General features: G+C 39.4%; 1 protein-coding gene across 13 annotated transcripts in view; it reads left to right on the top strand.

The window, feature by feature from the left end:
* The window catches only part of LOC125464498 (general transcription factor II-I-like), a 224,658-nt gene that overhangs the window by 78,277 nt on the left and 133,577 nt on the right, over positions 1-12,804 (top strand). For all 13 annotated transcript variants that reach the window (XM_048556894.2, XM_048556896.2, XM_048556895.2 and 10 more), the window contains 4 exons: positions 2,362-2,460; positions 6,791-6,856; positions 8,754-8,937; positions 12,487-12,545. In XM_048556894.2, coding sequence (XP_048412851.1) covers positions 2,362-2,460; positions 6,791-6,856; positions 8,754-8,937; positions 12,487-12,545 — 408 coding nt within the window. The remainder of the gene's footprint in view (positions 1-2,361; positions 2,461-6,790; positions 6,857-8,753; positions 8,938-12,486; positions 12,546-12,804) is intronic.

Genomic DNA, 12,804 nt, shown 5'->3' with positions numbered 1-12,804 from the left:
CTGCCCAACGTCTTATCAATAATGCAACATTCTGCCTTTGTTTTTTTTCTACCACATGAATAAGGTTACGTTTATTCACATTATAGCTCACCTGCCACGTTGGAGCCTGTTCCCAGCCTTTCCAAGTGCTCTTGAAGCCTCCTTGCATTCCATCCAATTTGATGCCATCAGCAAATTTTGAACTATTGCAATTAGTCCTACCATCCTAATCATTTATAGAGATTGTGAACAGTTGTGGACCAAGCAGTTGCCTTTTGGGGTGGGATTAGTAACAAGTAGCAGCATGTCATCCTGCAAAGGATCTGTTTATTTCCACTGTACTTGAGTATTGATGAAAAAAGGCACATCCTATTGAAGCTTTTCATCTTATGCTCATCAGGACAATTCATAAAATATACCAATTCAAGGGGTGGGGGAGGAAAACACAGCGTTAATAATGCATTTGCAATTCCAGGTAGGTAGGCTGTACATCCGCAAGGCTGAGGATTATTTCAAGCGGCTTACCCCTTTACTTGCCCACAACAAATAAGCAATTGACCCGCCCACGCTTTCAAAAGCAGCAACATAGTATCCAAAATTAGATGTAATTCTGCAATTGGATGATATTGCTGAATTATTCTGATCGGGCAAAGATTTACTATGAAATCTAATTTGGGATTGTCAGTTGGGCTTGCAGTGTGGTTCACTTCTATGTACTGGAAGCTTTTTTAAAAAATATACTCATGGGATGTGGGCAATTGCATTTATTTCCCGTCCGTAGTTGCACTTAAGGAGGTAGTAAGCTGCTGTTTTGAACCATGCTGTCTGTGTGCTTTAGCTACACCCGCAATGCCATTAGGGAGGGACTTCCAGGATTTTTGACCCAGTGACAGTAAAGGAATGGCGAAACGTTTTCCAAGTTAGAATGGCGAGAGGCTTGGAAGGTAACTTGCAGATGGTGGTTTTCTTGTGTTTTAATATATAGCGCCCTGTACTTTGTAGACAGAACGTGTGCACACACTATGCTTGTTTAAACTGAACAAAGGTAACATTTGTTTGCTGATTCATTTCTCATGGCACTGCCCTGAGATATAATTGTCATCTGGACTGGATTTCTATATCTCGCTTGGCACCTATCTTTTCAGCTTCTCAGCAACTGTAGAAAACAAGTGGAAAAAATTCTGAATGGGAACATCTATCTCCACTTGGAGATCCAAGACTTGATTGGGGATAGTCAGCATGGCTTTGTAAGAGGGAAGTCAAACATAGAAAATTTGATTGACCTTTTTGAGAAAGTGACTAGGCATGTCATAGTCATATGGCATGGAAACAGACCCTTTGGTCTAACCAGTCCATGCCGAATGTAATTCCAAACTAAACTCGTCCCACCTGCCTACTCCAAGCCCACTATCACACCAAACCTTTCCTATTCATGTATTTATAAACTTGCTTTAACAAAGCCAGCAATCTCAGGAGCCACTGCAAGATCCATGCTGCAGCTGAAGATAGTGCAGTTGACGTTGTTTATATGGATTTCAGCAAAGCCTTTGTCAGGGTCTCACATTAGAAGACTTACCAAGAAGGCAATTCAGGGTAATTTGATAAAGTGACGATGGACTAAGTACTAATAAATGGGATTAGGTTGAGGGTTAGCTGTTTTTCTAGTTGTCAGTGCAGACTTGATGGGCTGAAGGGCACTATATGATTCAGTGGATTAAGTTAAGACGAGGTGAGGTGGTTTACTGGTTAAATTTGCAAATCTATTCTTTCTCAGTCAGCAAAATTTACAGATTATTCTTTTGTTAATGGAAGTTACTGAGTGCAATGTTTGCCATTTCTGTTAATGTAATGTTATTTAAATAGATAATAGTTAAATCTAATGGATTGGTTAACACCTCAAAAGCATGATCTTGTACCATATCTTATTCCCTTTTGGAGCTTTCTGCAGGCCCCACAAAGTCTGTTTTTCTAGCTCTTTTGCTGCCTTTATGGCACTTTTCTTTTCTGCGTACACCCCCATTGGCATAAAGTGAAATATATACGTAGACTTCAGTGTAAGTTCTGTAGACAGCTTATTTTGATAATGGCTTCGTGTTGATTCTGTATCATGATATTGTTATATTAAGGCTGTGATTGTTTGCCTCAGTTCCTTGGAATCACTTTTAAACAAGTAAAAAATGATCACCACATGATGGTACTTACACATTGACATTCACATATTGATTCAATTCTGGAATTATCAGTGAAAATACAGTATAGATTAGACCTTCAGGTGTATAAAGGCCGTCCCTATTCACATGAATATGAAGGCTTACTTTTATAAATTTAATTCCACGGATAAAGTTAAAAACAAAGTTCATACAATTATTTTTTTGTTTTCAGATGATGAATATTTTCCACCAAATAAACGGCCAAGGAATACTGTACAGCCAACAGATGCTGGGACCATGGTGAAACGGAAAAGTAGGGAGTTTAATTTTGGTGAGTTGGTAGTGACTTCTTCAACTGAAAATATTGCCTTCAATTGCAAGACAATCAAGAGACAAGTCACCAGAGGCCTGTTGGATTTCATTTATCTGGTAGTCAACTTCATTGATAATCCAGAAATTAACTTGTGTATTTTATAGGCTTACGTGGGAATACATTTTCACTGGATTTGGATTTTCAAAACCCCCTGAATAGCATATCCAATAATATTTTAAAATAATGAATGACTTTTTACAGATTGATTTGATGTGCAGTGAGTGACAAAGTCCATATGGGTTGTATGTTACTTGTCCTGTTTCATGGTCTTGGCAATTTGGTTTTCCATTGTCATTGTAGTTGGTACAGTAAGTCCCCGCTTTAAGTTGCCCCATTTTAAGTCGTTCCAATTTAACATCGCGCAGTAGAGGGCAGGTATTCCATTTTAGAGCCTTGACTTCCGTATTAGCATCATTTTGAGTTGGTGAGACGTCAGGTCATGTGACCCGATTTGGCACCTTTTTACACCGAGTGTGAGAAGAAGGCCTTTCATTACTCATGATGGAGCAGTGATTTTGTTTTCACGCTAGTAACCTCCAGCAAAGTTCTGTGAAGAATACCTAAAGCAGCTGAATTTTTTTTATTGCAAGGGTGATATTGAAATCTGAACTGCTCATCTTTGAGTAGAAAAGCCCATTTCTTGACTCTATACCAAGTATGCCCGCTGTGGAACTTTACTTTGGGTGGGTCAGTGAGGCTGTTTTAAAATCTGAGAGAGACGTTTTACTATTGTACAGAGGTAACATTGCTTTCCTTGTCTTGGGGCTTTGAGTGAAAAATATTAGGTGCAGTACTTACCCTTCAGGAGCCTGACTCTGCAATCTTCTGATTAATTTTGGAATCCCAAGCCTGGCCTGTATTGAACTGTACAGAGGGTGAGACAGAGGCCAATTTAAAGCCGATGAGATGCATTTGCTGAAGGTGAGGCAGAGAAGCCATATTAAAGTCCTTTTGAGATTGTTTCAGGCTTGTGATTTAGTGCTTCAATCCCTTAGAATCACCCCTAAACATGAGTCAGAAACGCCCAGCAAGTGATGGTAGTGAGTCTGCTGCTGCTAAGAAAACAAGGAAAACTATCACCCTAGCAATGAAATTGGAGGTTTTAAAACGGCTTGAGGCTGGAGAACGAGCAGTCGATATTGGTAGAGAACTTGGACTACCCCCTACGACAGTCAGAACAATCCGTGGCAATGCTGACAAAATCAAACAAAGTGCCCAAAGTGTTACACCTTTAAGTGCTGGCAGGGTAAGTCGAACAAGAAGCAGCATCATGGAAAACATGGAAAGACTCCTGGCAGTATGGATTGAAGACCAAAACCAGCGCCAGGTGCCCCTTAGTTTGATGGTCATCCAAGCAAAAGCTAAAAGCCTTTATGACGATCTACAAAATAAGCAGGGTGAGAATTCTCAGTCAGAAAGTTTCAATGCTAGTCGTGGATGGTTCGAACGTTTCAAGAAACGTTCCTATCTGCATAGTATTAAAGTGACTGGTGAATTGGGTGGTGCAAATACAGAAGCAGCCAGTGAATTTTCCATCTATTTGAAGAAAATCATTGAAGAAGGTGGCTATTCGCCAAAACAAGTCTTCAATGTTGATGAAACTGGGCTTTATTGGAAACGTATGCCACGGAGCACGTATATCTCCAGAGAGGAGAAAACGGCACCAGGATTTAAAGCTGCCAAAGATCGCCTGACTGTTCTGCTTGGTGGTAATGCTTCAGGAGATTTCAAGTTTAAACCCTTAGTGGTGTACCAGTCTGAGACACCGAGGGCTTTGAGGGGCCATTCCAAAGAACATCCTGTCATTTGGCGTTCAAACAAGAAAGCCTGGATGACAGGGGCACTCTTTCAAGAATGGTTCTCCCTCTATGCCATTCCAGCTTGGAGGGAATATTGCGCCAGACAAAACCTTGCATTTAAAATACTGCTCCTCTTGGATAATTGCCCAGGTCATCCTATCAATCTTGATGACTTGTCTGAAAATGTGAAGGTGATTTTCCTACCTCCCAATACGGCTCCATTGCTACAGCCTATGCTTCAGGGAGCAGTAGCAACATTCAAAGCCTACTACATACGCCGTACTTTTTCCCAGCTCATCTATGAAATAGATGGTGAGAATGCACCATCTGTTAGGGAATTTTGGCGTGGGTACAACATCCTTGAAGGCATCAACAATATTGCTGATTCATGGGATGAAGTCACATCATCGTGTCTGAATAGCGTATGGCAAAAGGTATGGCCAGAGTGTGTCAGCAACCAAGGAGGATCTCATGATACTGTCATTGAAATTCAGCGTGAAATCATTGCTTTGGCAAGAGCTGTTGGTTTTGATGAAGTGGATGAAGCTGACGTGGTGGAATTGCTTGAGTCACATGGAGAGGAATTGTCCAATGAAGACTTGATGCAGCTAGAGAGTCAAGGAGCTGAAGAGGAAGACCACATTGAAAGACCACTCCCTCAAATTTTGTCAACGAAACGATTGTCTAGAGCTTTCCAAATCATGGAAGAGGCAATGGAAATTTTTACGGAGGATGACCCAAACAGAGAGCGCAGTGCCAAAGTGAACAGGGCAATCAACAATGGTATTAACTGCTACAAAGAGATCTATCGTCAGAGGAAAAAGAAAACCGTCCAACACTCCTTGGATAAATATTTCAAAGCTGCCGACAATCCTGGCTCTTCGTCTCATTAACTCAATCAAGACCTGGCTGTTCAACCTGTCATCTTAAATTTAAAACCAAGATCACTCCAACTTCAGTCATTGAGCTTCAGTATGCAGAAAACCCTCATGCCAGTGCGCACAGCACATGAGAAAAAACTTTCATGACAACTACCGAGAAAACATACATCAATCCAACTCATGTAGCACAACACTACCTACCTTTTTGATTTTGAGATCATCCTTCATAAATTTGAGGCTCCCCCTTGAAGAAGGCAGGTGTTGCATGTGGTGATGTACTGTATTGGCTCTGTGCCAACTCTGTCTTTGGCTGACTGAGGATAAGAGCTTTTGAGGACTAGGATCTCAAATCTGAGACTAAGGTTATGATTCACTGACTAGTAGTGATATTTGCATCTCTGTTTATGATACTTGGACAACCTGCAGCAGTTCTGCTTTTTGAAAGATCCTCTAAATCCAGTGGCAAGAAAGTTGGTTCAACAGCCAGGTCTTCTACAAAGCCAACATGCCCAGCCTTGAGGCATTAATTACTCAAACTGCTTCCAGTGATGCACTTTAGGGGGTGCCTTGAAGGCATTTTTGATCAGTCAATGTTGGATCCCAACAATGTGGGGAAGGTTCATACAGGAAGGTACTGAGCGCCGAGAGACGACTTAGGGAACATGTAGTGTCAAAATTAAAATTGCAGAGTGAGTGCACAAACTTCCTAACAACTTGTTAACTGACCCTCCAAGCAACGCCTCCCACATATAGCAGCATCTGCCGCTTGTGTGTGCATTGGACTTTTCAGCCATCTCAGAATCCGTCAAACCAAAGTCATCCCTGAACCTGAGAGACTGCCTAAGAGGAGACTGGTAAGTGTTATCTACTTTGCGTTTATGCAATATGCCTTTTATATTTAGTGATTTAGTTTTACAAGCTATTTCAGCTAGGAATGCATTGTACTGCGCACATACATGCAGTATTTCAATTTGGGTTCTTTTGGATCTCATCTGAGAAAACCAAACTTCATTTTTAAATCTTAATTCCAGTGGGAATCTCTGATTCACTTAAAGTTGTTTCACATAGTCATGATTTTAAGGAACGCAACTACAACTTTAAGTGAGGACTTACTGTAGTAGCTTGCCAAAGGAAGCTTTTTGTTGCATGAATTGGTTTATAAGCAACCTCTATTTCTAATGTTCAATGAATTTTCTATCGGGTAAGAAGTAATGATTGCACTTGGGCCTTAAAGTTTAAACTTTGAAGATATGCGATATGATTTTAGATTTTACAATGTTTTACTATTTCGTATTGAGAAATTAGATTTGTTGCTAACATCTGTGTTAATGTTGGGACCAGACTTTGAGCAAATATGTTTTAAAGTTATTTGTAGACTTACTGTATATCCACTTTGCTGCTGTTGTTGCTCATAACTGGCAAATGGTGAACTCCTGGATTAAGGAATTCCTTGTATATTCATTGCCTTTTATAGTTACTGTTGTGCTGTCTAAATTTGCCAGTAGATCTGATTTATAAATGTGCTCCTTAACGCGGTTTACAGTCAACAATGCTTTGTTTTTATGAGCCATCTTCATGAATTTGAAAACTTACTTTCTTAAAATGCAGAGCAATGGAATGCCAGAATTACTGAGTTGAGAAAACAAGTTGAAGATCTTTTTGAAAGCAAATATGGTAACTATTTTAACTTTAATTGTGCAGTGCTAAACAGTGTGTACTATTAAGCTGACTGAACAAGTGTAATTTTTCAAAAACACATATTAGTACTACTTGTATCAGAGATAATAGGAACTGCAGATGCTGGAGAATCCGAGATAACAAGGTGTAGAGCTGGATGAACACAGCAGGCCAAGCAGATTTTCTGGTGAAGGGTCTAGGCCTGAAAGGTCAGCTTTCCTGCACTTCTAATGCTGCTTGGCCTGCTGTGTTCATCCAGCTCTACACCTTGTTATCTTAGTGCTACTTGTGTGTTTTTTGTTTGTTGTATGATATGAAAGAGCCGGTCAGCCCTTGGGTGCCTTTAAATCTCGTACTTGCTGTTTTAAATCTGTCAAATGTGTCTCTAGTGGAATCTTACAGTGCACTGAGTTTTGGGAAGTTAGGCAAAATGATTCAGATCAGTATGTTTTACAAATGAAAAAGGCATCCTTTAGGTTGATGTGATTTCATTTGAGATCCAGTTATGTTAATTGTGGGAATAAGCTCAATGGTTGGGCAGTTTTTCGTTCAAATAAGTCATTCTTAGGAAACTCCTTGTGATTTTAGATTTGTTTTAAAAAGTTCTGCAATGTTTGTAGCATGCAGATTAAGTGTATTCGTAGTGTTTCGGGATTATGTTTTCCACAAGAAGGACATGGAGCAGAATATGAGAGAATTTAAGTACATAGATTTAAAACTGAATTATCTGTTCTTTCCAGAAGTTATTGTTTGGTCTGATAATATTACAGCATGAAAAATGTTATTGCCATAGTAGTCATAAATTAGCTGTTCCCTTTCTAGATAGACAAAAGATGTTCAGGATTAGGTAAGAACTAGATTGTGCTAGTGTTAAATTTCACAGACTAAGCCTCAAAGATTTGGAGTAATTATTTAAATGGATTGAGGCTTGAATGTGAGAATTAAGAAGCATGGAACCAGTATATATAAGAGTGGAGATGGCTAGATAGTTTTGATGGAGTTGAAGGGTTGGGGATGAAAAAGGAACAGAAGATAAATTGAGGAAACCAAGAAATGCAGAAATCGTGAAGGGTTTGGGTCACCAAAAGTGTTAAACACCTAGATGGCAGTGATGATGAGTTGCATAGAACAGCACAGAAGTGTGTGAGAAGTTGATTTAATCTTTTCTTGTCAAAAGAGAATTGGCTATGTACTTATAGGAAATACCACAGGACTATGAAAAATGAACTGGAGAATGGGACTATTTGAAACTCTAGATAATTGACAATGATTGCTCACATTTCTTCCTTCTATGCTTCAAGATTCTATGATTGTAACCTCCTGTGGATGTTGTGTCTGAGAAATATCGTATTTCTATCCTGGTATAAACAGTGGTTTTTGGCTGTACAATATTTCTTCTTTTGCTTTCTAAACGGTTAACCACATTGTCTGTCTGAATTGGAATTGTTTAAAAATAGCTTTCTTTATCTTTTTAAAGAACATCTTTATATGGTGTAAAATCTTTATGCACTGTTTATACTTAGCTTCAGGACAACTGGCTGCAAGTGCACTTGCTTTATTAAATTAGTATGAAGTGTATCAAGTTATTTAGTAAAGAAACAGGTTCTTTTGTACAGCATGACTACTGGTAGGGTTCCGAAAGTTAGCTTCATGCTGCAATATATATCAGAGGGTTTCCCTGAAAGATGCTGTCTTGAGAGTGATGGTGCTCTGGAAGAATGCAGTGAATTCCACAACTTATTAATATTTCTGTTCTCATTCAAAACAGATGTTCTCTTGTATTTTATGCTTTATATTGCGAAGTGAAACGTTAGGAATTAGAAGATATTGTATGGAGCCATTGTAAATCAGTAAATATATCACCTAGAGCTAACATTACTCTGTAAACTTTTAGCCCAAGCCACTCTCGCTACTGGACCAGTTGTGATCCCATATCCACTCTTTCAGTCCAACTCTGAAGACCTTTGTGTTGATGGTTTACCTGAAGGCATTCCATTTAGACGGCCATCCACTTATGGCATTCCAAGGTTGGAGAGGATCCTCCTAGCAAAAGATCGGATAAAATTCGTTATAAAAAAGTATGTTTTCATTTCGGTTAATCTTCCAAGAATCCAATAAATGTTCCAATTAATTACCCATTTTGACGGTCTTGGCTTTTAGTCGTTTTTAATGCATAAATCGGGACACAAGTGTAGTGTGTTGGATCTTCTAAAGTTTCTGGTTGCCACATTACCAAAAGGATGTGGATGCTTTGGAGAGGGTGCAGAAGAGGTTCACCAGGATGTTGCCTGGTATGGAGGGTGCTAGCTATGAAGAGAGGTTGAATAGATTAGGATTATTTTCATTAGAAAGATGGAGATTGAGGGGGGACCTGATTGAGGACTACAAAATCATGAGGGGTATAGACAGGGTGGATAGCAAAAAGCTTTTTCCCAGACTGGGGGACTCAATTACTAGGAGTCATGAGTTCAAAGTGAGAGGAGGAAAGTTTAAGGGAGATATGTGTGGAAAGTTCTTTACACAGAGGGTGGTGGGCGCCTGGAACGCGTTGCCAGCGGAGGTGGTAGACGCAGACACGTTAGCGTCCTTTAAGATATATTTGGACAGGTACATGGATGGGCAGGGAACAAATGGACACAGACCATTAGAAAATAGATGACAGGTTAGACAGAGGATCTTGATCGGCGCAGGCTCAGAGGGCCGAAGTGCCTGTTCCTGTGCTGTAGGTTTTTTTGTTTTCCTATTGTGGTCTTTGGATCTGTCGTGTGACATCTGTACAGTAAAACGAGTCTTGGTTCTTAAGTGAAAAGCAGCAAGATGAGTTGTGGCACTTGACTTGGAATTTTCATTTAAGTAGTAGTATATGATCAAGGTTTGTTAATGATAAAAACAACTTGCGACCCAGTGGCATCATTAATTGAGGTTAAAAATCCCAGAGGTGACTGCTAAATTTCAATGACTCCAAGCTATAATCTCTGTTATGAAATTATTAAAACTCTGCTTTTGAGTAAGTTCATTGTCGGCTGCGGGGTTGACAGTATGATTTTGTGGTTAAATGTGAAGGAAGAGATCTAATTTTGTTATGGTGATATCTCCATAATGTCAAAAATTTCATTTGGATTTAGAAAATGAAAATTGAACAAAAGATTTTGGAGTTTGTGCTTGTATATATTTTGTTATCGCCATCTGATAGACGAATTTCGACTTGTTGAAGTTCTAATAATAATCTTGTTTACAAGGGTTAGTAGATAATGCTTACTGGTTTGTACCTGCAGACTTGCAGCAAATGGACCGATCTAGCATCTAAAGTGGGTCTTGTTTTTGGTAACTCTATGCTGGCCATGATATCCTCATGAGAAGGGATTTGCCATTTTTTTTGCTTGCTGTCCAAAATGTGAAATACAGGACAAAGAACAGCTAATGTGTATGTCATACTCCTTTCCTTTCAAGGAAATGTTTGATCAAGTTTCAGCTATGGCTCCATTCTAATATTTCTGTGTCTTACTTGTGATGTTGCATATTTAGCACTGACTAATGTTTGACTTCCAGGTTAGACTGCAGTGTGCATCAAGTGGAAGTCAATTAATTTGATTGCTTTACTGCAATTTTAAATTAAATTTAATGGGATTTAAAGCACTGATCCATCAGTAAAAGAAAGTTAATTAGTTGTCGCAATTTTGAATTCAGGTATTTAGGAATATATTGTGTGTATAAAATATATAATAAATATGTAGGTACAAAAAGTAGCAAATGTATTTTTTTCCCTTCAGAATAGTAGGAACTGGAGTAGCTTGCTTTGTTATTCATTTATGGTCATGGTTGGTCATCAAACTCAGTACTCTAATCCTCCCCTCTCACTATATTCCTTGCATCTACCTCCTCCTTGAGAATACGTAATGTTTTGGACTTAACCACACTCTCCGATTGTGAATTCCACAAACTCACTTCCTGCTTCTAACCTGTCAAGTCCTGTCGACATCACCACTGTCGGATCAACACGGTCTTGCCCCTGTGCCCTCGCTTTCGCCCTCCAGTGAGTGCAATTCTAGCCAAATACATTTCCCCTCACACACAAACCCTGCCATTCCACTGCTGAACTTTCGCTATTCTTCATGTAGCAAGAGCATCCTTTGTTGGATAAAGAGGCCAGAATTGCACACAACATTTCACACGTGGCCTCAACGATACTCTGTATAATTGCAGCAAGGCACCCTGTTCCTGTATGCAAATCCTGTTGTTTTGAAGGCCGGCATGCAGGTTGCTGTCTCCGCAGCCTGCTGCACCTGCTTGCTTCCTTTCAACAATTAGTGTACAGGGACATCCAAGTCTCATTTAAACATTTCCCATCTCTCAATTTACTCCATTCAAATGAGACCTCCTATTTTTTGCTGCCAATGTGGATAACCTTATCTTTCCACATTACACTGCGTCTGCCAAGCATTTGCCCACTTGCTCAACCTGTCCAATTTTTACTCCAACATCTCTGCATCCTCTTCACATATTCCCTTCTATCTAGCTTTGTGTCATCTGCAAGTTTTGTGATATTACACTTAGTTCCCTTATACAAATCACTAATGTGAATAACTGGGGTCCTAATACCGATCCCTGCGGTACCCCTCTCGTTAGTGCCTGCCATTCAGAAAAAAAGCCCATTTATTCCTGTTTCCTGTCTGCCAGCCAGTTTTCTAACCACAATACACACTGCCATTCATTTTACTTTTACACTTTAATGTCTTACGTGGGACTTTTTTGGAAGCCTTCTGAAAGCCCACAGAAACCACATCACTGGCACCCCTTGGTAGATTTGTTCGGCAAGATTTCTCTTTCTAAAGTCCATGTTGACTGTGTTTGAACCTACCATTGTTTCTAAATGTTTTGCTATCAAATCCTTGATCATGGATTCTAGCATGTTATCCACAGCTGGCATCAGACTTGCTGATCTATGTCCCTGTTTTCTCTTGATCTCCTTTTCTAAATTGTGGAGTTACATTAACTACGTTCCAATCTGCAGAAACTGATCCAGAGTCTAAAGGGTCTTGGAAGATGACTCCTGTTTCTATGAGCACTTAAGTACTCAGGGACATAGATTATTAGGCTTTGGGAATTAATCGGCCTTCAATCTCATCAGTTTCCAGAATTGATACAGTAATCTTGGGAGAAGCTCCTTTCCTGTGTCAGAGGAGATAAATTACAGAATGGTTTATTTGGTGCCCTTGTTTTGATAGTGGCGGAATTCAAGTTGGCAGCTCCGTGTGTGGAAATTTGTAGTCTTGACCTTCTGTCATTGTGTTCCTTAGCTCCACTTGAGTTTTTATTTGTATGTTCATGGTAATTTGTTAAACTAAATATTTGTTTTCCATGCACATGTTTGTTTCAAAACACAATTAACAAATTTCTAGCATATTAAACTGTTTTTAAAGGAATTCACTTTTCCGCTGAAGTAATTGTAAAGATGCCATCTAGTCCGGTCATTATTGATGGTCAGTCCGAATGTTCTTGTAGAACAAATTACTGAGATTCCTCAATTACTTAATCATCAACTGTTGCCGGTATCATGCACTTAACGAAAGATACTTTTACAAGTGTGTTGGAAATCAATTTTGTTTATATTTTTGTCCTTCTACTAGACCAGAACTGTTAGCAACTGAGCAGGAAGAAACAGCTCCAGACAAAACTGTCCCAGGAGGTAAGCACTTGAAACTAAAACCGATAAAGATAGTGCAGATAATTGGTGGCAGCTGATATTGTTGGTGTTGAACATCAGCTCCTGACATCTTTTATCTTCAAGAACTAGGTGGAGTTTTTTAAAAATTTGATTTTCTAGAACTTTATCAGTTATTTACCCTCTGGAGACGTTTTAACTCCTCATTCCTTTCTTCCTAAACACACACTTCACCTGCAGAAGTTGTTTCCACCACCTGCTGAAGATGTGCAGATGGAATTAT

This window comes from Stegostoma tigrinum, chromosome 27 (assembly GCF_030684315.1).
Source record: "Stegostoma tigrinum isolate sSteTig4 chromosome 27, sSteTig4.hap1, whole genome shotgun sequence".
Taxonomy (NCBI): domain Eukaryota; kingdom Metazoa; phylum Chordata; class Chondrichthyes; order Orectolobiformes; family Stegostomatidae; genus Stegostoma; species Stegostoma tigrinum.
Note: the sequence above shows the minus strand (reverse complement) of the source record. Positions and strands in the feature narration are given on the sequence as shown.